The sequence below is a fragment of the Euleptes europaea genome, chromosome 13 (genome assembly GCF_029931775.1).
Source record: "Euleptes europaea isolate rEulEur1 chromosome 13, rEulEur1.hap1, whole genome shotgun sequence".
In the NCBI taxonomy this organism is placed as follows: domain Eukaryota; kingdom Metazoa; phylum Chordata; class Lepidosauria; order Squamata; family Sphaerodactylidae; genus Euleptes; species Euleptes europaea.
Genome location: NC_079324.1, coordinates 31,950,603 through 31,973,877, shown reverse-complemented (window position 1 = coordinate 31,973,877; position 23,275 = coordinate 31,950,603). Strand labels below are relative to the sequence as shown.

The window sequence follows — 23,275 nt, the reverse complement described above, 5'->3', positions numbered from 1 at the left end:
GGCGGCGGCGGCTGAGGGGAGGAAGAAAGGACGCGGGCCGGGCCGCCTGGGCCGCTGGGCCTGCCCCGCCGCCGACATGGAGGAGCTGGTGGTGGAGGTGCGCGGCTCCAACGGGGCCTTCTACAAGGTAACGGTACGACGCTTCCAACCGCCGCCGCGGCTCCTCCCCCTCCCCTCTTCTTCGCCCTCCGTCTCAGGAGGGAGAGCCTGAGGCCTGCGGGGCGGCCGGGCCTGGGCCGGGAAGCCAGCCCCGCCCCCCCCCTTTCTGCCGCCTCACACGCGCCTCGGCCTGGAAGGGAAAAAAAATGGAGAGCCGAAGACGGTGTGGGGCGCACCGGGGCGGGCGGGGAGGGAGAGTTTTTCCCTCGCGAAAGGCGCCTCCCGAGTTGTGAGGGGAGGGGGAGCTCGGCCTTCCTCGCCTGAAAGGGTTGCGAATCATGGCCGGGAGGAGGCCGCTCGCTGTGGTCGCGCCTCGAGGTAACGGGCCTCTCTGAGAGATGCCTGGCCTTAACGCGACTTGGGAGCTGCGGGGGGGGGGGGGGTTCAAGGAATGAGGCCTGTGGTTGGGGGGGGAGACGTTTTTTTTGGGGGGGGGAGACGTTGCCTAGTGACGTGCCAGTTATTCGTCGGCAGCAAGGCTTGAGAGTAGTTCGATGCGGAAGATGTCTAGTTATCTTCGTAATTCGCAGTGGGTCGCCGTGTTAATCTGTCTGCAGTACTAGAAAAGGGCAAGAGTCCAGTAGCACCTTAAAGACTAACAAAAATATTTTCTGGCAGGGTATGAGCTTTCGTGAGCCACAGCTCACGAAAGTGAGCTGTGGCTCACAAAAGCTCATATCCTGCCAGAAAATATTTTCGTTAGTCTTTAAGCTCATACCCTGCCAGAAAATATTTTCGTTAGTCTTTAAGCTCATACCCTGCCACAAAATATTTTTGTTAGTCCTTAAGCTCATACCCTGCCACAAAATATTTTTGTTAGTCCTTAAGCTCATACCCTGCCACAAAATATTCTTGTTAGTCTTTAAGCTCATACCCTGCCACAAAATATTTTTGTTAGTCTTTAAGCTCATACCCTGCCAGAAAATATTTTTGTTAGTCGTTAAGGTGCTAGTGGCCTCTTGCTCTTCTCTGCTATCTTCATAATGCATTTAACGAAGTGGGGCCTAGGCCGCGAAAGTTGGATAAAAACGTTGGTGGTTCTCTAAGGTGATATAACGAGCAACGAATAGATAGAATGTGTGTGCAGGCCGCACGCTCCCCTTGTTACGACCATGTTCATTGTCATGGACGTTTTTACTATGCCATCAGGAAAGGGCTTAAGGAAGAGATCCGGGGCGGTTTGTTCCTGGGGCTAGAGTTCTGATCCCCAGAGTCTTTCACGATGAAAGGGGGGGCTCCGGTAAGAGGCTACTGGAGTTCTGTTTTATGCATTAGAAATATGGAAAGATGTAAGATGCTGTTTTTTTCAGAGGGAGAAACTATTGAAGGGTTCTATCAGGGAAGGTGAAAGAGCTCAGCTTTACATGCTGAGATGGCCTGTTCCTCTTTGTGCATTCAGATGTGTCACATATTTCAATCAAAATGTTTTAAAATAGCGTCACCCTGAGCCCATGAACTAAATAGTGTAAAGTAACACTATCGTTCACATCTGTGGTCCAGGATATAGATTTACATGGGTCTAGGTTGTCTTCTGTTGAGGTGACTAATAGTTCACTTCATAGTATTCATAACTTTCTGCAGGAGTGTCCCAGTTTATAAAGCATTCTCTGTATCTTTTTAGGCTTGCTTGCACAAACTGCTCTTAAGAAGCAAAGAGTATTTTTGTCTTACGCAGAACTTGAAGCATATTTTAATGTGAATTATTTACTCATATGATTTACTTAGAATGAGTGATATCATGCTTTGTCTTCTGAACCCTATGCTTTTAGGGAACCAAATACCTATTCATACTTTTGTGGAAAATGTCACATAAAGTGTATTTGCAGCTCCAAATTGCTATGGCAGTTAGACTTGCAGAAGACCAAGTTGCTGTGCCTAAAATAGTTTGTCAGTATTTGTGTTGGTGTTTTTTATGATAAATAGAAAATACTTTTTGAGAGCTGTAATTTTGACATACATGTTTCTGTTGGGTATCATAGGCCATTCTTTGAAAAGACATGTAGTATGCTAACAATAACAAAAGTATGTATAAACATGTGTTTGAGCTTTGTAAGTTTTAAACATTAGCCAAGAGATGTAATATCTGGCCTCTCAGATGACATTTTGGTTTAAGGTTATATAACAGGTAAAACCAGCCAGATCTAATGAACTACAAGCTGTCAGCCATAGATACCTGATGGAACTTTCCAATTAAAAGGTGCAAAGGGAAACAAGGCAGAGATCTCAAAGGCTAGGTAAGCAGAAGTTAGGCAGCTGGATCATTTTGGCTATGTGGCGAGTCTTTTAAAATGAGACTGTTGATAAGGTTATCAAAAAATTTCAGGTAAGACCCATTTCATTATTCATCTGGTAAAATTAATAAAGTGTCTTTATTTTTAGAAAAAATAGCTTGGCTTTATTTTCTAACAGCCAGTCCTCAATATATCATTACATGGAACTTCTAACTGGCCTGGGACTTGCATCCAACTGAGTCACTTAGGCCAGAGTTTGAAGAAATTCCTTTTTTCTGTTGTATGCAGTTATTGGAGGTTCTGTGTAAAGAGTCATGTTCCCAAGCTTGTGTTATATGTAAGCTTATGCATATTTAAAAGGGCTTGGAACAGCCAGAAAATTTGAGGATTAAGGTATCTAATAAAAAGCAATTAAATGTTGATACTGAAGGAACTGAACAGGAGAACTAAAAGGATGAGGACAGCTTTGTGGTATTGGTTCAAGCAAGTCTGGAAATATAAGTAACTTTGTAAAGGTGTATGTTTTTCTATGATATTAAACTTAAGCTATAGTATCTACTGTTACATGGCACATTCATAGGGGTAGCCTTTATGTCCTAAAATTATATTTGAATGGTGTAATCTTGATGTACAAGGATTTTTTCCTCAAAGAAACCTGTTTAAGTAAAATCTCTTATTCTTCTGTTACAGGCATTTGTGAAGGATGTACATGAAGATTCGATAACCGTTGTGTTTGAGAACAAGTATGTATTTTCTAAAGTATTGCCATACAGAAATTTATCTTGCACAATTTTGTATTTCATATAGCGGAATAAAAGTGGGGCAAAGGAACTCCTCCATTAAACTCATGGCAGCACAGAATTGGTGCATGAACAATTTCCTTCTTTCCTAGCCAGAAGGAAAAACTGTTAAGTCACCTGGGTAGTTTGCCTTTTGGCTGCTGGCCTCTGGTGAACAGTAAATCTCAAGTCTGTCTTAGTGGTTCAGATCAAAAGCAGGACACAGATCTAATAAATGTTATTAGTTTGTAATATAGCTCAAAAGGATAATTCAGAAACATGAACGAGTATAAGCAGCACTTCTATTAAAGATTAGTATAAATATTGTAATGAATCGGTACTGAATATTATACACTAACTGTAGTGTTAGTGAATGTTGAAGGATGTCATGTTGATCTGAGTGGTTCAAATAGTTTCAGAGTCGTTGTATTTAGTGTGTTTGCCACACTAGCACTTCAGTCATAAACATGTATTTGAAACCTGGTCCCATTGACCCTAATGGGTCAGAGTGAGTTATAGAAATACACTTGTAAGCTTGCATGGCAGCTTCAGTTACTCCTTTGAAAAAGTGCCCAGTTGAATTGTTGCTAAACTTTCTTGAATACTGAATGCCCTTGAAGTTTATTGTCTGCTTTCTCTGATGAGGAACACTACTTGCCCCAACAGTATGAGATTGGCACATTGTACAATTGAACCCTGTGAAAAATATTTTGTTCATAGTATGAACGAGCTTTAGTGAAATTGGAAGGACTTTGATGTAATGCATTTAGGATTGGGGCTTTCATTACCATTTGTGTTTTCTTATTAGTCTTGGCAACATATTGTGATGCTTCCGTGTCTATTGGAATGATCACTTTCTTAAGATTCTCATGTTGGTGTGAGAGAATTCTCTCTAGCTCTTGGGGAAACAAACCTCCATGTGTTTGTAGCGTTATTAATGTGCTGTGTAATTGTGTTTACCAGGGAAATGACCTTAACTAATAGCTATTACCATTAGCCATCACGTGCTAAAGTGTGATACCTTTTTGAAAGTTTTTTGAAAACTTAATTTTGAGCATTTTGAATTCATTGCAGCCTACTGAATTTTAAACAAGAATTTGTTTCCTAAATATAGTGCTATATGTGTGAGTATGCAGCTATAACAGTTTAACATAGAATCATGGAGTTGGAAGGGACCACCAGGGTCACCTAGTCCAAACTCCTGCACAATGCAGGAAAATTGGATGCATCTAGTGCCTCCAAGGGTCATCATGGTGAAAATGTTACTGGACTATTCCTTCCATGTGTGTTTTTTAAAAGTCCTTGAAAAGAAGGGTTGTTGTTTTTGTTTTTGGCTCAACTCAGTTTGAGAGCTGTTTTTAGATTTGTTAATTTCTCAAGGCTATACCTTTGCTTAAACAATGAAAAGGCATTTTTGTCACATTAGTCATAAGAGGTTTAAAGTTAAATCACATTTCTGTAAGGTTCTCTACCAAAGGGCTTGATAAATCCCAGGTAACCATGGCACCTAGAAGTTTAATTGTGGCACCTACATTGGTGATTTTGTTGTAGCGCCTTCTCATTTCACATCAGAATGTTTTACTGTATAACATAAAACACATGTCCATGTAGTTCTTGTCTTGGCATGTTTATTATATGTAAACTTTACACCATTCAGTGACAGTAGATGAATTTATTTATTAACCAGTTGCTTTCTCGCTTGGCTCTAATATTCAATCAAACAGCTTTTCAAAGTAATAGTGGAATTATGATAAATTTAGGTTAGAGTTAGATGCTGCCTTTTCATTGTGATGATAAGCTTGGTAACTACTACAACAGTTTTGTCATTGCTTTAATGCAGTTGTCGGAAGGTGAAGAGTTTAGGATTAGATTTTATAGTAGCAATAATTACAAAGTGTGGTCGTTAAAAAGGAAAATCTTGAAGGCTTGAAAATGAGTCTGACTCCTAAATCTTTGGGCTGGCTCCTACGGCCAAAGAAAATTTGTTAAGGCCTGCTGTTCCATTTCAGAGGTGCCTTTTCATTTACTCCTCTAACAAAACCTAATAATTTCGTTGTCACAAATATGAGAAACTGTCAAAGATCTAATGAGACTTCATTGTCTCCCCTCTTTTTATTTCCCATCCCTCCGTGCTCTCTGCAGTTCCTGTTACCCATTTATGACCCCATAGTATTATTGGCTTCTCTGTCCATTACCCTACCCCCCCCCTCTGACCCTTAGCGCACCATGTTTATTAAAGCCTATCTCATGCTTTAGAATAAAAGTAAAGAAGGGAGCAAAGCAGGCATGGTGGCACAGGAATTCTCCCATCCCCATTGATGAGGGCTTTGGGCAAGGCCAGAGATATTGCCATAAAGAAGGTGGAATGGGCTGGAAACAATATGCATTGAATATGTATGGGGGCTCTAGGAAGCAGCTGAGGCTGCCCCACAGGCCCTGTGTTATTCAGGCCTGTGTTAAAGAATGTAACATGGCTGTCAGTGAAAGGCGAGGAGAATAAATTGGAACACACCTATAGTTTGTGATAGCTTATACTCTTATTCTATTTCAGCTGGCAGCCCGAGAGACAAATTCCATTCCATGATGTCAGGTTTCCTCCACCTGCAGGGTACAATAAGGATATAAATGAAAGTGATGAAGTTGAGGTAAGAAGCATTTTTAACCTTTAAGTGAAGAAGAAACAGCAGCAGAAACACTGGCTAGAGTAGCTGCAAATGCTACTGTGGGTGCTGTTTTGCTCATTTTCCCCAAGAATTGTTTGAGTAAGCTTAGATCATCTTCAGGGGCTAGTATTCTGCCTTCCTAATTGAGCTGAGCAAATAGTTCATATTAATTTGTTAGTGAAATTCTCAGGATAGGTCATACAGCCTTTGGAGTCTAGAAACAAAACTGAACATCAAGGAAACGGTTCAAGAAAGAAAAAAAATTCTCCCACCTATTTCTCCAGAAGCCCACAAAAAATAGTTATTTCGTTATTTGCATCTTGCTTAATTCATCTAAAAAAAAGCAGTTGTTCATGAGATAACCTAACAATCAGACTGCTGAAGCTACAAAAAGCAATGAGTTATCAAACACTAAAATATCTTACACTCTGCAAATGTGGGGAGCTGCCCGTAGAGATTTGCTATGATCCTTTTCTTCCTGGATGAGGTTTTGCTTTGTTACCATCACCTAATGTAGTCAGATAGTTCATGTCAGGTGAAGACCCTCCTGTGCTTTTTAGCCAGGAGCACCTGGCTGATTTTTCTCTGTAAGGTTTCCTGCACACAACTAATGAAACAGTAGCCCAAGTGTCAGGGGCCAAGAGAAAAATTAAGTGCTCTTAGATGGGGCGCAGAATGGCCTGTATTTGACAGGTTGAGTTACCCGGTATAGTTGAGGAGGAAACTGCTATAAAACATGTTCCACACTATGTCCTCGCTCTCCTGGAGAGTAGTGTGTAGTAGTGCAGTCTTTGCCTCTTTTGCATAGTAGTTATTATATAACAAACAATACGTTGATAGAGAATTGATGATAAACTCCAGCAAATGATCGTATAAGAAATATATACAAAAAATAGAGTAGGGACGTTTAGAATATTGTTTCTTTTTTGCCCATAATTTATTGTCTGTACTGCCTCTCCACTGGACAACTGTTTCTTTATTGCATAACAATACAACGTTCTACACTATGGTTTTGTTTAGGTTTATTCCAGGGCTAATGAAAAGGAACCATGTTGCTGGTGGCTGGCTAAAGTGAGAATGATAAAGGGTGAGGTAGGAATATATATATATATACTTTAATACTTGGCATTGATATTTCCTTAAATGAAGATTCCTATTTTTAACATATGGTGGGTCTTTTCCAGTATTGTTTATGTACTAGAAAGCTTTGACTAGACTCGCATACTATTCAGAGCTAAAAATCCAGTGTTTCTCAAATTTAAGGATGATTCTGTTGTTCTTTTATTAGTTTTATGTAATAGAATATGCAGCCTGTGATGCTACGTACAATGAAATTGTCACAATTGAGCGTTTAAGATCTGTGAATCCCAACAAACCTGCAACAAAAGATACATTTCATAAGATCAAACTTGATGTGCCAGAAGACTTAAGGCAAATGTAAGTACAGGGCTTTGCTACCAGGTTTTTTTTTTAATGGGAAATAGTCACATAATTTCATACATTATTTTAGTATCCGCCAGTAAAGTGCAGTGTGCACAAAGTTTATAAATGTTAACACCAACATATGGGTTACGGTTAAAGGTTCTCAAAGCATTGTTTATAGCACAGCATTTACATTTTCATTTGTGACAACGCATTCATGAATTTGAACAATTAAGATGCTGCTACTATTGCCTTAGCCAAAATCAGAAATTGTGAAAATATAAGCCTAAATATAATTGCAAGTAATCATGCATATACCTTTTCCAGCATCATTTATTTATATATTTTCTAGCCTACCCTCCTCAGCCAAGGCCAGGCTCATCAGTCATTCACTTTGTGCACACTGTCAAAGCACAGAGAATAGCTTGTTCCTAATTATGTTTTCTGCAAGGCAGTTCCTTAAGTGGAAAATCTGTGGTGATTTTTGCTGATTCCTTTTCCCTTGCGGTGAGCTACTGACCCCCAGTGGCATGGGTTCATGGGGACACAGCAGGCTGAAAAGGGAGTGAATGAGGTTGGAAAGTCAGCTTCTGCAAGTGCCAGTAGCAATAAATAGCATTGTTGCTGACCTCAAAACATCTGTTAGTAGGTTTCATGTTTTGATATGATGGTGATTGAGTCCTTTTGCCAGAGTGCACCCAACTCATTGCCTGTTGACAAAGATAGATTAGCTGGCAAACAGCAGAACTCTTGAGGAAGCTGCACTTTCTCCTTCCCTGTTTCTGAAGTAGAGAAGAGGGACTATAGAGGCAGACATTATAGAAAAGATGACCTTGAGGTCTGTTGCAGTTCTGACTGTTCTATAATATTCTGTTGGCTGTATGTCAAACCAGACAAGTTAGTTAATCTATGAATTGGTTAAATATGCATTTAATAAAAGGAAAAATTTGTTTTTAGGTGTGCTAAGGAATCTGCACACAAGGACTTCAAAAAGGCAATTGGGGCATTCTCTGTAACATATGATTCTGAAGCCCATCAGCTTATCATTTTGGTAAGTCATTGTGCTGTTGGGTATATTCAAATGGTCTGTGTTGGATGCAAAACTTTTCAAAAGATCTTGTGTTGTTTTTTTCTCCCCAATTCTAGTCTATCAATGACGTAACAACAAAGCGTGCTAATATGCTCATTGATATGCACTTTCGCAGTCTTCGGACCAAGTTGTCGTTAATATTGAGAAACGAAGAAGCAAGCAAACAGCTAGAGGTATGATGTCTTTTATTGGTCTGAATACAGAAAAGTTGTATTATGAAAATTCTATATTAGGAACTTTTACAGTGTTGTGCACTTGTGGTACATCTAGTGAATATTGCTTTGAGAATAGGGGCTTATTAAATTTCATTTGCTACAAAGTACCAGTGATCCATGGCAAAGGACCAGGAAGAGTGATATAAGATATACTAAACCATATCTTTCATTTTAGCTTTAGCTCACTCTGCCCCAAAAGGAAAAGCAGCATTTCCTCCTAAGTCACTGCCTCAGTAAACCCACATAATATCATAATTTTGCATACAGGATGCTGGGGCTCTCTAGCCTAAGAGTAATCACATAGTCCATAGTTCAGTTGAAATATGAACCCAGACAGGTGGTGTTGTTGTTTTCTGGTCTGTTGGATCACTGCCCATGAACACAGATCAACAATGTAATTATTGTTTTGTTTGGACTTGCAGTAAAATTTCACTAATAACCAAGAATCTTTCTACAGAGTTCAAGACAGCTTGCTTCACGATTTCATGAACAGTTTGTTGTACGTGAAGATCTAATGGGTCTGGCCATTGGCACACATGGTGCTAATATTCAGCAAGCTAGGAAAGTACCGGGTGTAACAGCAATCGATCTTGATGAAGATACTTGTACATTCCATATTTATGGTGAGGTAAGCTGTATCCGCAGTATTACTGTCACTAATTATTGTGGTTTCAAGGGCACTGCAATTCCATTGTAATTTTCCCCCCCTTAGGATCAAGATGCAGTGAAGAAGGCAAGAAGTTACCTTGAATTTGCTGAAGATGTCATACAAGTTCCAAGAAACTTAGTAGGTATGTCAGTTTCAAATATTAGCATGAAGTTTAATTAATGTCATGTTTAGAAACAAGGTACTCTTTTGAAAGGTAAGATAAAAATTCATTTTTAAAACTTTAATTGTACTAAATGGTTTAAAACCTTGTTTAAAATAGCCCTAAATTAATATAAACATGTTAAATCTATGTATCTCTTTACTAAATCATGATAATCTATCAACCAAGTTGAGTTAGAGGCTGGTTTTCAGTGCGTGGAGGTAGGGGAGACTGACAGATTAAGAATTAGAAATGGCACAATGACTGCAATTCTGAACACTTTTCTGGGAGTAAGCCCCATTGAGCAGACTTTAGGATTGCTCTAAGTCATGTTTTGTAGATTTTCTACTAGATCCAAGTTACTAGCAAGACTTCAGAGGGTCTAGATCTGGGAAATGCCAACCTGCATTTCACCAGAATCCTCCACAAAGCCCGTGAGACTCTTGTACTGCTATGTTATGTTTTCCAACCATCTGATCTTTGGTCAGTCAGATCAGATGCCACAAAAACCACGATTTGTTTAAAATGTAGTTACTTTGGGAAACCAGAATCCGGCTTGCAAATTATCATTTAATGCTGGCTAGTCACAGCAAATCCTGGTTTCAGGACCTTCTGCGATTTTTCCCACCTTCCCACCAGGGATGCAGCCTGGTCTGTGTTTGCCAAGTAAGGGCAAAAACATACCATGCCATTACAGTTGGCTGCCACCAGTACAGGCGTGAAAAAGCTTCACTTTAAAATCTTCAACTGTCCTTGGAACTGTAAGCAACCACTGAGCCATGCCCCCTTTTGAGAAGATCCCAGGTTTCTTCACAAAATAGGAACGCAGCATGTAGCCCTCGTCTTGCTTTCCCTGATCAATTTTATGATGCCCATCCATCAGATCCCCTTTAGCGGGTAGGCCCAAATAGCTGAACCACAGTTCCTGTTTCCCTGTCTCCCCCGATCATAACCAATAACCACCTCCCAAGATACTTGTCTGTACTCTATGCTGTGGAAAACAGCAGATACTGCGTGTCTCTCCTCCCCCATTCTTATTTGTATGTCCCAGCACATTTTTGTCTCCCTGTGGACAGCATCCCAAAGCCTGTAGGAGAGCACAGTGAACAGGAACTACTGTGAATGCTGGGTTGGATGTAAAAAGGCAGGGAGACCTGGCTGTGCGAGTGACCAGGAAAGGGAGTAGTAAGACAGTTGTGGTTTTGCAAGTACCTCTAGATACAAGGGAGTTGTGGTCCCAGATGTATTGGCTGATGCCATTGTAGATACCACTTGCTTCTAGTGAGCTACCCACTGTGGGAGTAAGTGATCAATGGCTGCCCAGGATGAAGGCACTGCTGTACAACCTGTACCTCTGGGGACTGTTCATGTGTCAGGTTCTCATGGCAGTGAGAGCTCCTTGAGAAGCATGTCCTCTCTTGACCTGCTGATGTGCAGGATACTGCACACCAGAAGCACATCTGCTCTCTGGTACAGGGAGTACCTTCATTTGTTTAGATTCCCAAATGCCTTCTCCCATGGGCAGCCGAGATGGCTGCAATAGTTGTAGTTTTTCAGCAGCTGTTCAGAGAGCATTATAGGAAAGTATGAGCCATGTCTAAACAGTGTAGGCTTGGTTTCCAGTTACCGGATTCATCTTCACCCATTGACCCACCTGCTCACAGTTAGAGGAGAAAAATCCCAAATCTATTTTGTTAGCCGCCAAGTGTGTGAAAAGGTAGTAGTATGGCTTCTGCCAGACAACCCAGCATGCATGCCCGTGAACTCTCCCTTGGAGTCCACCAATGTCTGAAGCACTACATTGTGGTTGTACTTCCTGTTATAGTACTCCTCACCACAACTGCTCATGTGTAAGAATCTCAGCATGAATGTAACTGATGGAGGCCAGATTCCCAAGAATCCCAATATCACATCCTCCTCACAGCCAAGTGTTATGATAGAATGCTAGAAAAGTTCATTGATCATATGTAATACTTCCCAGAAGATTTCACAGGTGATAGAGGCACACTATCCTGAATTAATTGCTCAGCTCCAGGTATAAGACATCAATTGCCAACTTATCAAGAGTGATGGTGAGTCACTTGTCTATCTGGACAAGACATCACTGTCTCTTAGTGATGCAGGATGGGGCTAATCTCCCTGGTGATGCACTGGAATTTTTCTTAAGATATGCGAAAAGATCCTCTGAAACACTGATTATTCCATTCCATTGGGTCACTCATGGACCATGAGAAATCATTGCACCACACCAGTTACCAAAAGTGTCTTCCACAAGCAACTCCACCATGCGCTTAAGGTTAATGAAACTGAGTCTCAGGACTTCCAGTGACAGCAGTGGTGTACCGTGCCAGTTACTGCTGTAGCTTATGATGTCTGTAATTTGAGCAACGGCTCCTACTGCCACACAGACTTCATTAAAGAGCCTAATTCTTCATCCAGGACATCACTGATCTTAGCAAATGAGTTTTCCACCAACTCCTTCACAGTATCCAATGCAGTGCCCATGCACTTTTTAGGAGGCACTGTTTTCTCTCCTGGCCACTGCATTTTGACTTGGAAGAGGCTTTCAAGCTCTTTCGAGGCAGTGAATAAACAGAGTTTCAGTGAGGAGGCAATGATAGTGTTTGGGACTTGCTCTCATCTTCATCTCCAGATTGGGCAGCATCACAATGATTTACCATGGGTAGGGACCATGCTACTGTCTGGAGATCTCAGTTCACTCCAGGCATCTAGGCACCTATGGAATCAAACCTGTTGTTGATCTGGCACCACTTTTCTGTCTTCATATGGTAGCTCTGTTAAAGTTTCCTTCCCGTTTCCCAGTGTAGGCCTTAACCTAATTGTGGCTGTCTCTTACACTTGGCATCTTTTGCCTAAGACTGTGTGTTTGCAAAAAGCAGGACACAAACTGACACCCTGTAAAAGTCTCCTATATCATTGTTTGCCAGGGAAGCCCTTAAATATGGTACAAAACAGTATTTGTGACAATACTGATAAGGTCTATTCTTGATAAATGGGTCCATGAGATATGCAAAGACAGGCATAAGCAGATGTATTTTGTGTAGCAATACAACTATGTGCAGAAACACTTAATTATTTTTTTAAAAAAATAGTGCTGTTAACAAGACAGGTGTTCAAATAATTTTCTCAAACTTAGGCTTTGAGAATTAATATTTGGACCACTATGGCATGAGGACACCAAATTTAAACAGGGAGCTGCAATGGGAATTAACTATAGCAGACTTATTTTTGCTTATGTACTGATACCAGTTCATCCTATTTCTGTCCCACTCTCAGGAACTTCAGCTGGTGGGGAGTCCTGGCTGTTCTGGGTCTAGGTAGATAGGGGAATTCTTGAACAAAGTAACTTTTTGTACCTGTTGGAGAGGCAGCCCTAGATTTACTCCCTACTTTACCAGGGCAGCGGGAGACCGAGGCTTGGCAGGTGTTCATCTCTTAGGCAGTACAGTAGGGTCTGTGTCTGAGGCTGTACAGGGACTGACGGCTGCTTCTTCAAACAGTTGGGAAGTTGTGATGCCCTCTCATATGTGGCATTTCCAATATGCTTTATCTGGGTTGTTTGAGCTGCCATGGGCCTTTCAAAGCTGGTATCAGATTGCCTCATGGGAGCCCATATGATATGAATGGGGTCAGCCATGGTTAGGGACATACTCTGCCAGATGTATTTGGACATATGCCACAGTAACAGCCTGTCATCTACCCTCCTATGCAATTCTGAGGTGTCGGTCTCCAGCAGCTGTAGGTTTCTGTATCTGACCATGCTGACTATACTCCCAAGTCTTTGGCCTACAGTAACTGGTCTACCTTCTCCTAGTTATGCAGTACATAGGCCAGATCTATGTGCATTAGTGGGCATTAGTGACCTCTGCAAACTTACACATGGAGCCACCCCCCATTCAAGTTTAGTAGAGTTTACACTAATCCATCATGCACAAGTGTTCTCTAGCTCATCAGCAGAATTCCCTTCATGTGATGACCCTAGGAGCAGGTGAGTGAAAGGTATCCATGTGGTATATGAGCCTCCTCCCGCTGGTGAGCTGGTCGTGATGCTCCTTCTTTGCAGCAGGAGGGTTGCCAGCTTATAGTAGGGGTCTCTGACAACTTATTGATCTTGTTGAGTTTTATTTTAAGGCGATTGATCCTTTTGTGGCATTGCTTGGGGGAATGGTCATAATCCTCTTGGCCGTTTTGAAGAACTAATTGAATACTGAACCTTGTTGCAGCCACAGCTCAGTTAATGGCCTTGAAATCATCTGCCAGACATCAGTCCATTGCTTGGACATTTTGGGGGGTTTGAAGTCCTATCAGCCAGAACAAAAGAAAGCTGATGTTATGGTGTGGCAGGGTAGCCAAGTCAGGTTAAAGTAAAGCTTCCTTGGTGCTCAGGCAACTCACAAGTCAGGTGGAAAAAGTAGTGTTGCAGATGGTGGCTCAGTAGACAAGGCAGGTGTTCAGGTCATTATCACCAAGTAGTTTGGATGGAATTTTCTGGGAAGACTATTTCTAAGTTGGGGAGAAGGGTGTCATAATGGAAACAGTCCTAAGCACAGCAATATGACTGCTTGCCTACACAGGCCACGGTAGCATGGAGTTTTAAGTGGCTGTATGAAGAGAAGCTTCCCAGTTTGTTTTCTCTCTGTCCAGCACTTCTTCCCAACCCCCAAGTCCATTGTCTCTGCGATAAATAGGATGCTTGTATTACTGGAGTGCAAGCTGTTAAGAAAGCCAAGACTCCACTGGCATTTCTTTTTTCCTCTAGGTATGAATGGAAGGAGCATGCCAAGTAGGGACTTTTAAGAGGGTAGAGGTGGAGACAGGTTTGTTGCCAGGCAGAATCTGAACCAAGGGTGAAGAGAAGCATTCCCCTAGTGAGAATCAGTTATCGGGAAGAGTAGTTTCAGTTTTGATCTATTCTTTCTAGTTACTGAATAGGAATGTTCAACTCGCTTTGGGAATTCATTCTAATTCTTTGTAACAGTCAGATCATTTCCCCTTAAGTGCTTATTTTCCCCTTAAGCTCATACTCATAAAAGGCCATGCTATTCATACTTTTGTGTTGTAATGGAAAGGAAACACTTGATTGCAAAAGAATTGCTTTCACCATTATGTGTAGTACCACTTGGTGACCTTCTCCCCTAATGAACAGATGATCAGTAGGAAGGGGCATCTCTGGACAACAATTTTTGCTTTCTTTCATAAGGAGCAAGTGGGGGCAGGGGCCACTGCACCTGTACATGCATCGTGACAAACATAGTCTCTGCTGTAGTTGTTGACTGCTTCTTTGGTGCCACACTCCATATAGGCTGAATTGAGTCCAAGGCAATACGATGGGATAAAAAAATTTAAATAGGCATACTGTGCTATTTGCCATGGAGGATTTTGTACTCACATGGCCACCACTTGCAGAAGATGTGTTGGCTACCTTTGCTGTTTCAGGACCAGTCCTTATTTTTGGTCTTTACAGCTAGCTAACTGGTTTTGGAATCTAGTTTTAAGAGATTTCCCCCTAAAATGTAAATTTTACTCCTTTATGAGGTAATAGATTTCTTCTAAAAATGCAGAAACCTTACAGATCAACCCAGAGGTATGCTGAAAGGCAAAGCTATTGTATCACAGATAATAATACATAGGTGAAATTGTGTGGCTGCAGGGAAATCTTCCTGTGCTAAATTAACTATGACCGCATCTTAAGCTTTTTTCAGTTATCTGAAGAAAAGCATTAATGATAGGATGTTCTTACGTTCTTTTTACAGGAAAGGTTATAGGAAAAAATGGAAAACTCATTCAGGAGATAGTGGATAAATCGGGCGTGGTGAGAGTAAGAATTGAGGCTGAAAATGAGAAAAATATTCCACAAGAGGAGGTAGGTGAAATAAACTACATTTGCTCATGTTTCAAGCATTGAATCAATAAAGGACTGCATGAGAGCTCATGAATAATCTTTTTTTGACACAAGATAGTGGGCTTTTTCAGCTGACTTAGATGGGGTTTCAGTCACCAATAAGGAGCAGGTTGTCATCTTGGGAGCATTTTTAGATCTGGCCTTTACTTAGATGCATAGTTGGCATTTGTGGTGTAAAGCACCTTTTACAAGCTTTGACTTGGTGTACTACATGCAACCCATAATGGAGAGAGATGGCTTGGCCATGACGGGAGCATCCAGGTTAGAGTACCACATTGCCTTGTTCGCAGCATTACTAATGATGGCTACTCGAACTTCAACAGGATTAAACTGCAGTAGGTGGACTGGACTTGAAGTTCCTGATGAGAAGGGGCTCTATCTCGCCAGTATTGAAAGGTCTTTCTGCTGGCTTCCACTTTGTCTTTAGGGAGAGTGCAAACTGCTAAGTCACACCTTTAAACCACTATATGGATTGTGTGTGTGTTAAGTGCCGTCAAGTCGCTTCCGACTCATGGCGACCCTATGAATGAAAGTCCTCCAAAATGTCCTATCTTTGACAGATAGGACATTTTGGAGGACTTTCATTCATAGGGTCGCCGTGAGTCGGAAGCGACTTGATGGCACTTAACACACACACACAATCCATATAGTGGTTTAAAGGTGTGACTTAGCAGTTTGCACTCTCCCTAAAGACAAAGTGGAAGCCACTTTGACAGATAGGACATTTTGGAGGACTTTCATTCATAGGGTCGCCATGAGTCGGAAGCGACTTGACGGCACTTAACACACACACAATCCATATAGTGGTTTAAAGGTGTGACTTAGCGGTTTGCACTCTCCCTAAAGACAAATATGGATTAGGAACAGGGTATTAAAAGGACCACCTTTTCCCGTATCACCTAATGAGGCCTTTTTTTCAGGTGCCTCTACTTTCAGAGTGCCCCGTGGCGCAGTGTGGTAAGCTGCAGTACTGCAGTCCAAGCTCTGCTCACGACCTGAGTTCAGTCCCAACGGAAGTTGGTTTCAGGTAGCTGGCTCAAGGTTAACTTAGCCTTCCATCCTTCCGAGGTTGGTAAAATGAGTACTCAGCTTGCTGGGGGTAAAGGGAAGATGACTGGGGAAGGCACTGGCAAACCACCCCGCAAACGAAGTCTGCCTAGTAAACGTCGGGATGTGACATCACCCCATGGGTCAGGAATGACCCGGTGCTTGCACAGGGGACCTTTACCTACCTACCTACTTTCAGGGGTAAAAGGTATGGAACTGAAATGGTGCCTTACTCTTGGAATCCCCTTACCAGAGACAGCTGTAGAATGCAAATATGTGACATCTTTGGCCTTTAGGCACCAAATGACAATTTTACTTGAGGCTTTAACTGATGGGTCAGTTTTTATGTTGCTATTTTAGTTGCAGGTTATTGGACAGATTTTATTATTCCTGGGTTTATTTGCCTTGGAAATTTTATGAACTGGAAAACAAGATAAATATATTTTAGTTAAATATGTTAATGGGAAAATAGTATTGAATATTTTGGTCATATCTTCCTACTTCTAGCATCTTGAGAGTGATTGCTTTATGCTTATAAATCCTATGTGGTCAAAAGTATATAAAATTTACTTGAAATGAGCATATTGCTTGAGGCTACTTCTGTTTCATCAATAGTAAAATTAATTTGGAAGAGTATTTTACAGTTCTCATTTTTCATAATCCTGTGAGGTAGGGTAATATTTCTGTTCCAGATCTGGAAGTAGAGGCCGGGGAAGAGGTAGATTTTCCTAAGACTACATACCGTGTTTCCCCGAAAATAAGACACTGTCTTATATTTATTTTTCCTCAAGAAGACACACTATGGCTTATTTTCAGGGTATGTCTTATTCCGAGGGAATCAGAACTGACCTTCCTCTCGGCTCCCGTTCTCCCCTTACCACCCCCTTCCAGTCCCGCCCCCAGAGGCCCAGGCGCGCTGGTTGCCAGGCCTTTGAAGTGGCCGCGGGAGACTGTATCTGCTCAGCTGGGCTCCTCCTGTCTTCCCCGCCCCCAGAGGCCCGGGCGTGCTGGTTGCAGAGCCTTTGAAGCGGCTGCGGGAGACTGCCTCTGCTGAGCTGGGCTCCTCCTGGTCTTTTCCACCCCAGCCCTGGGCGCGCTGGTTGCCGGGCCTTTGAAGCAGTCGCGGGAGACTGCATCTGCTCAGCTGGGCTCCTCCTGGTCTTCTCCACACCAGCCCCGGGGTGTCTTATTTTCGGGGTATGGCTTATATTAAGCAAATGCTTAGAAATGCTGCTACGGCTTATTTCATGGGTATGTTTTATTTTCGGGGAAACACAGTAGTGACACAATGACAGGTGGAATTAAAATCCAGGTCTCCTAAATCTAACATTAGCCAATGAATAAAATACCACTTATAAAGTAAAATTATTTCTGATTACTAGTTTCTTGTTATTTACCTTCTGCTGTCCTGTTAGAAGATTTGTTGGGTTAATTTTTAGTGGTTTAAAATGTGTTTTGTCAGATTAACAGCTACAGTGGAAAAATACAAAATGTATCTGGAGCTGTAACATGCAGAACTAACTATTTTGGGCCTGCATTTATACCAGATATGTATCTGGTAACCCACTAAAATGAACACAGACCAATAACAATATGTGGCATTCCAGGATGTGTCCCATTTTTGCCTACATAGAACTGCAAGGAGCAGAGGTGGGAAAGTGCCTGGCTGAATTCAGCTGAGGCGGGTTGCACGTTGTGGAGGCCTGGTTTAGACATGTTACATGGGCCTTGTGGCTGTGACCCGGAGGCATGTAGATGCACCTATGTAAAATTTACCTTTTTGTATGAATGAGGTGCTCAGGATTCATAGCCACATCAGTGTAACATGTAAACTGGGCATTCTCCAGTTTTCCAGTCCAACTTGAAAAGATGGATTGCTGTGCTTTTCTGTCAAGCCTTGAGTTGAAGGTTCTGTGTTTTCCTGTGTGTATTTAATGACATCACTAACACATGCATTCCTTACGCTGCAGGTGTTAGTTGTGTCATCAACTGTAGCAGGAAGAAAGCAGAAACCTGAACTCAAAGCTTGGCAGGTAAGACGCATTTTATCCTCTTGAAGTTTTTCTTAAAACTGTAAACCCACTCATGTACTTCAAGTAGATTTTGGATTTCTCCAATATTTTAACGTTGTTGTTTTTAATGCATTCCTTTCATGAGTTTTCCGGATTAGGTAAAAAGTTGTTTTAGCAAAGCTGCATGTGTAACAAATACTAGGGATTTTCAGTTGTTGCTGCTGTGTGATCTAGAGGATTGCAAATGTATTTGCTTCACAGAGCTTGCTAAGTATGTTGCTTTGAATGGCTTGACTAAAATTGTTTTCTAGGGGATGGTCCCTTTTGTCTTTGTGGGAACAAAGGACAGTATCACAAATGCAACAGTTCTTCTGGATTATCACCTCAATTATTTAAAGGTGAGAGAGAAAGGATCTTACTAAACTGCAATTTTGGGGGTCGATGTTGGCTTATTACAGTCAAAATTGCTCATGCCTGAGTTATTTATTTCAAAATGTGTAGCTTAATGTTTACTTTAAATACAATATTTTTAGTGAAACCGTAGGTGTTTGGCGTCCACTTTCTAGATCCATCTGTTGCACTACTGCTTTTTGGGAGAGTGCAAAGCATTATACAATAATGGTCATACTTGTATAGGAAGTGGATCAACTACGCTTGGAGCGATTGCAGATTGATGAGCAGCTTCGACAGATTGGGGCTACCTCTAGACCACCACCAAACCGCACAGATAAAGACAAAGGATATATGACTGATGACGGTCCAGGCCTTGGAAGAGGTAGTCGACCCTACAGAAACAGAGGGCACAGCAGGCGTGGACCAGGCTATGCTTCAGGTAACTTGGTATTTACCTGCCTTCAAGTCTTAATGTTACGTGGTTTTTTTATTGGTATACTTAAGTTGTGTAAAGTGAGGCAAGAAGCAGTGTTGTAGGTGTCCAAATGTGAATTAACAGAAACCACACAAATCTGCATTTTGCACCTGCAGCCACGAAATCTACTGCATTCAGTGCCACGCTCATTTGTTTGCCTCTGTCCTTTTGCTCCCACTCATTTCTTTGAGTTGAGTTATTGATCTTTAACCATTTAAGTCTGTGCATAATATCTTGTAATGGGCATAACTGCTGTAAATGCACGAACCATCAAAATTCCTGTATGAACATATTCATGTAACAAAAAGGAAAGTACTTTCTCAGATATAAGAATCCCAAGACCTCAGCTTCTAAGAAAAGCATAATTATCAGCTTGGCTGCTGTGTGATTAGATGAAGCAGGCAACCTCTGCCAGTATTCAAACATGCATGCAAATTTTTCACTTTCTGCCGTTTGGTTGTAGAATAATTGCCACTGATAACAGCCATACTAGTAAAGGTTACAGTTTTAAAACTATGATACAGTCAAATGAGATTTGTTCATTTCAGTCTGTAGGCATAGTCTTGGCTTCTGTGTGGAGAACATCATGTGTAGATTTATCAGTCTGATACAGGCTCCATGATGTGGTTGATCTCATGGAGTTGATCCACGTGGCAAGCTGTTCTGAACATCACAGAGTGTAATGTATAGGTTACAAGCTGCAAAAACCTTTCCACTGAATGAATTTCATGTATATGAACAGAATTAAGGGAACTTTCCTAAAGCATCTGGTTTCTTCAGTTAATCCTTTCTCATTACTGGAGGGAGGCATATATTACAGCAGCAGTAGGAAATTCACTCTTTAGGGAGAATTGGATTTGGTTTTAAGTGGTTCTTTTAGTTGGTTGGTTATTCTAAATTACAATGAAAAATAGACTGTGGTATGTTTTGGTTTTTTAAATTCTTGATAGGAACTAACTCTGAAGCATCAAATGCTTCTGAAACAGAGTCTGACCACCGGGATGAGCTTAGTGACTGGTCGTTAGCCCCAGCTGAAGAAGAGCGTGACAGTTACCTTCGTAGAGGAGATGGGCGAAGGCGTGGTGGAGGAGCACGCGGTCAAGGAGGAAGAGGTCGAGGAGGCTTCAAAGGTAAGGTATATGATGATGCCTGATAGTAGGTAGAGTAGATAACCTCATACCTGTTGTATGTCTGAAATGAAATGGTGGAACTTGGAGGTTTGCTGGAAAGTACAGTTTACAAACAGCTCTTTCAAACTAAATAAGGGAGCAAACCTATTGTTCATGCACAGTAGAAAATACCAAGAGGTATTTTTCTGCTCAAGCGGTCCAGGGCCCAAAGCAGGAATTAGCATTTTCAGCTGAGGCAAAATACAGAGGAGTACAAAGAAGTAAGGAGAGCTTCCTAATTGGAAGGAAGCCACTAAGCCTGCTTAAGGTACTGGACAGCTTGTATGCTTCTCCCAAGTACACATAATCTTGAAAGTTACACAACCTGGAGGTCAAGATAGATTTGTAAGCTTTCTTGCATGTATATCTGCAAAGAGAAAGGTGCCCTCTGATTAGAACTTCTCATCCCAGCCCTCCTAAAACACTCCAACATTCATTTAAGTGCACCAGCATCCAAGTTCAAGTAGAAACCTTTAAAAAGTTCCTGAATATAGCACTTGAATGCTGTTGACGGTAGGAAGACATAACTTGCTGTTCATCCTTAATTTATATATATATATTTGTAATTTGCAAATTGGCTGATTTCGCTAAAGCATTTAGTAATAAACATTCTGTTCTTTGTCAAACTCTTAACTCCTGTATAGCAGTCTGGGTAAGTACTGCCTGTTATCGCTTAAAAGATGTGAAGATTAGATTTTGCAGATAGATACCTATGCTTTTTAATTAAGAAGTTTGGGGTAACAGCAACACTTGCATTGTCTCATGCCAACACAATTGTATCTTTTTGTGGGCTATATAAATAGTGTTATATAGGGCCAAAGATGCCAGTATCCCAGAAAGAATGCCACCTGCTCATTTTGTATTGAATCTGAAATTTTAAAAATTCTCTTTAAAAATCATCACATTTGCAGGAAATGAAGAACAGTCACGGACAGATAACCGTCAACGTAATTCAAGAGATACTAAAGGGAGAACAACAGATGGGTCTCTTCAGGTAAATTTTTTGTTGTTGCATTCATCTAAGACTTGAAGTCCAGTGGAGATTTACACATGCCATTGTTCTCTCCACAGTGGCTATGAGATTTCCATGCATGCCACATCTACTCGCACACATTGAAAGTGATGCTTTTTTCTTCTTCAGTTCCCCACCTAAAACCCTCTGTGCTTTCCATCATAAAAAAGCGTCTTGCATTGTTGGTTTAAGGGCCGACTTAAAGCTTAATAGGTACTTGCAGAGGGCTGACCAAGCTATAATGGGGACTTTATCATCTTGCTAGATCAGGGATATGGTTCTCAGCTGCATCAGTTGTAAATTGTGGTATATTTATATAATTCTTCTAAACTCCCCATTTGCAGAGGTTCAAAAAGATTAATAATACTTCAGAACAGTTTAAAATTCTTTAAATGCGTCACATTAATCCCATGTATTAAAAAAAAAACACACCCTGTTCAATCTCCTAAAAATTTGACAATATTGTAATTCTATCCCATCCTTTCCTGTCATGGACCTCAAAGTTGAGCAAGGGGGAACAGCTCTGTTCCAGGAGGTCTTCTCATCCAGGCACTGACCAGAGCTACATAGCTTCATCAAGTTTGTTATATCACATGTCTCTAGTCCATAGCGTGGAGCCCTACTGTTATAAAAAAAGTTCTGTAAAATAAGTGCAGTAAATGAGTTTCATAAAGTGCACTTCCATATCAAAGAAAATGTTAAGACTTTGTACAGGGCATCATGTAAATACTGTTTTTAGCTCCCCCTTCCTCCAAGGAGCTGAGGGTTGCATGCTTAAGTCCCCTCCCTGCTCTGTTTTGCCCTTACAACAACCTTGCCTAGTGGGTTATGCTGAAGGTGACTACACGAAGGTCACTAAGAGAGTTAATGTAGATAAGGGGCTTGAACCTGGGTGTCAGTGATCATACTGTTACATTCTAAAGATAGCACCATCCTGCCTCTGTAGCAAAGCAGTACAAAAAGTGTTTTCCAGTTTAAGCATTATATATTTTTAAATATATAATGCTTAATCAAGAGAGAGAGAGAAATTTAGGAAATGCCCTCTCCTGCAGCTTTGGATCCTTTTTTAAAAAAAATAACCGGCTCGCCCTCTCTCATCAGATCTTGGAAGCTAAGCAGCGTCAGCCCTGGTTAGTATTTTGATGGGAAACCACCAAGGAATACCAGGAGCGCTACGCAGAGGCAGGCAGTGGTAAACCACCTCTGATTGTCTCTTGCCCTGAAAGCCCTACAAGGTCTGCCATAAGTTGGCTGCAACTTGATGGCGACGACAAAAACCACTGAAAGGGTGTACTTTATATAACTGTAACTTGTTTCAGATCAGAATTGACTGCAATAATGAAAGGAGTGTCCACACTAAAACATTACAGAATACCTCCAGTGAAGGTAGCCGGCTGCGCACGGGTAAAGATCGGAACCAGAAAAAAGAGAAGTCGGACAGCGCGGATGCTCAGCAACCGTTGGTGAATGGAGTACCCTAACTGCATAGTTTCGAGAAGTCATATTTCCTAAACTGTTTCAGTAAATCTTATTCCACATTAGAGAAACTTGTTAGGCCAAAGACAAATAGTAGGCAAGATGGCGCAGGGCATGAAATGAATATAAAAAGTTCTGTTAGCCTTTTTTAACATCAGCAGTATGCAGTTTTTTTCAAAATAAGACGTTATACTTGCATTAAAGTATCTTGAACTTCTGGAAGAACATGCTTTCGAGTACATATTGCACTTCAAACAATGAGAGAATCCTTTTGTTTGTTTTAAAAATACTGAACTGTGCATTGGTATTCTTTCTGTTCAGTTGTACCATTTTAACACATCTGGTCAAAATCACTGCTAAATTTCAATTTTCAGAATAAATAGTGTTTGCGGTAATCAAA

At 41.3% G+C, this 23,275-nt stretch overlaps 1 protein-coding gene across 8 annotated transcripts; it reads left to right on the top strand.

Moving 5' to 3' along the window:
- Window positions 1-47: 47 nt before the first annotated feature.
- FMR1 (fragile X messenger ribonucleoprotein 1) lies at window positions 48-23,275 on the top strand. Of its 8 annotated transcripts, none has more exons than XM_056859159.1 (16): window positions 48-127; window positions 3,081-3,133; window positions 5,721-5,814; window positions 6,853-6,924; window positions 7,121-7,269; window positions 8,212-8,305; window positions 8,401-8,517; window positions 9,017-9,187; window positions 9,272-9,350; window positions 15,143-15,252; window positions 18,309-18,371; window positions 18,662-18,748; window positions 18,987-19,182; window positions 20,169-20,348; window positions 21,299-21,381; window positions 22,719-23,275. In XM_056859159.1, the coding sequence occupies exons 1-16, from the start codon at window positions 77-79 to the stop codon at window positions 22,878-22,880; spliced, it is 1,761 nt and encodes a 586-aa protein (XP_056715137.1). In that variant the 5' UTR covers window positions 48-76; the 3' UTR covers window positions 22,881-23,275. The 8 variants fall into 8 exon arrangements, with proteins under 8 accessions (XP_056715137.1, XP_056715141.1, XP_056715138.1 ...); XM_056859163.1 differs by having other exon boundaries at window positions 55-127; window positions 20,205-20,348; window positions 22,770-23,275; XM_056859160.1 differs by having other exon boundaries at window positions 55-127; window positions 20,205-20,348.

Bases quoted from the DNA above. Each gene is read 5' to 3' on its own strand.
- FMR1 (XM_056859159.1), top strand. From the start codon at position 77: ATGGAGGAGCTGGTGGTGGAGGTGCGCGGCTCCAACGGGGCCTTCTAC. The intron at 5,815-6,852 runs GTAAGAAGCATT...GGTTTTGTTTAG, and splicing joins ATGAAAGTGATGAAGTTGAG to GTTTATTCCAGGGCTAATGA. The intron at 18,749-18,986 runs GTGAGAGAGAAA...ATACTTGTATAG, and splicing joins ATCACCTCAATTATTTAAAG to GAAGTGGATCAACTACGCTT.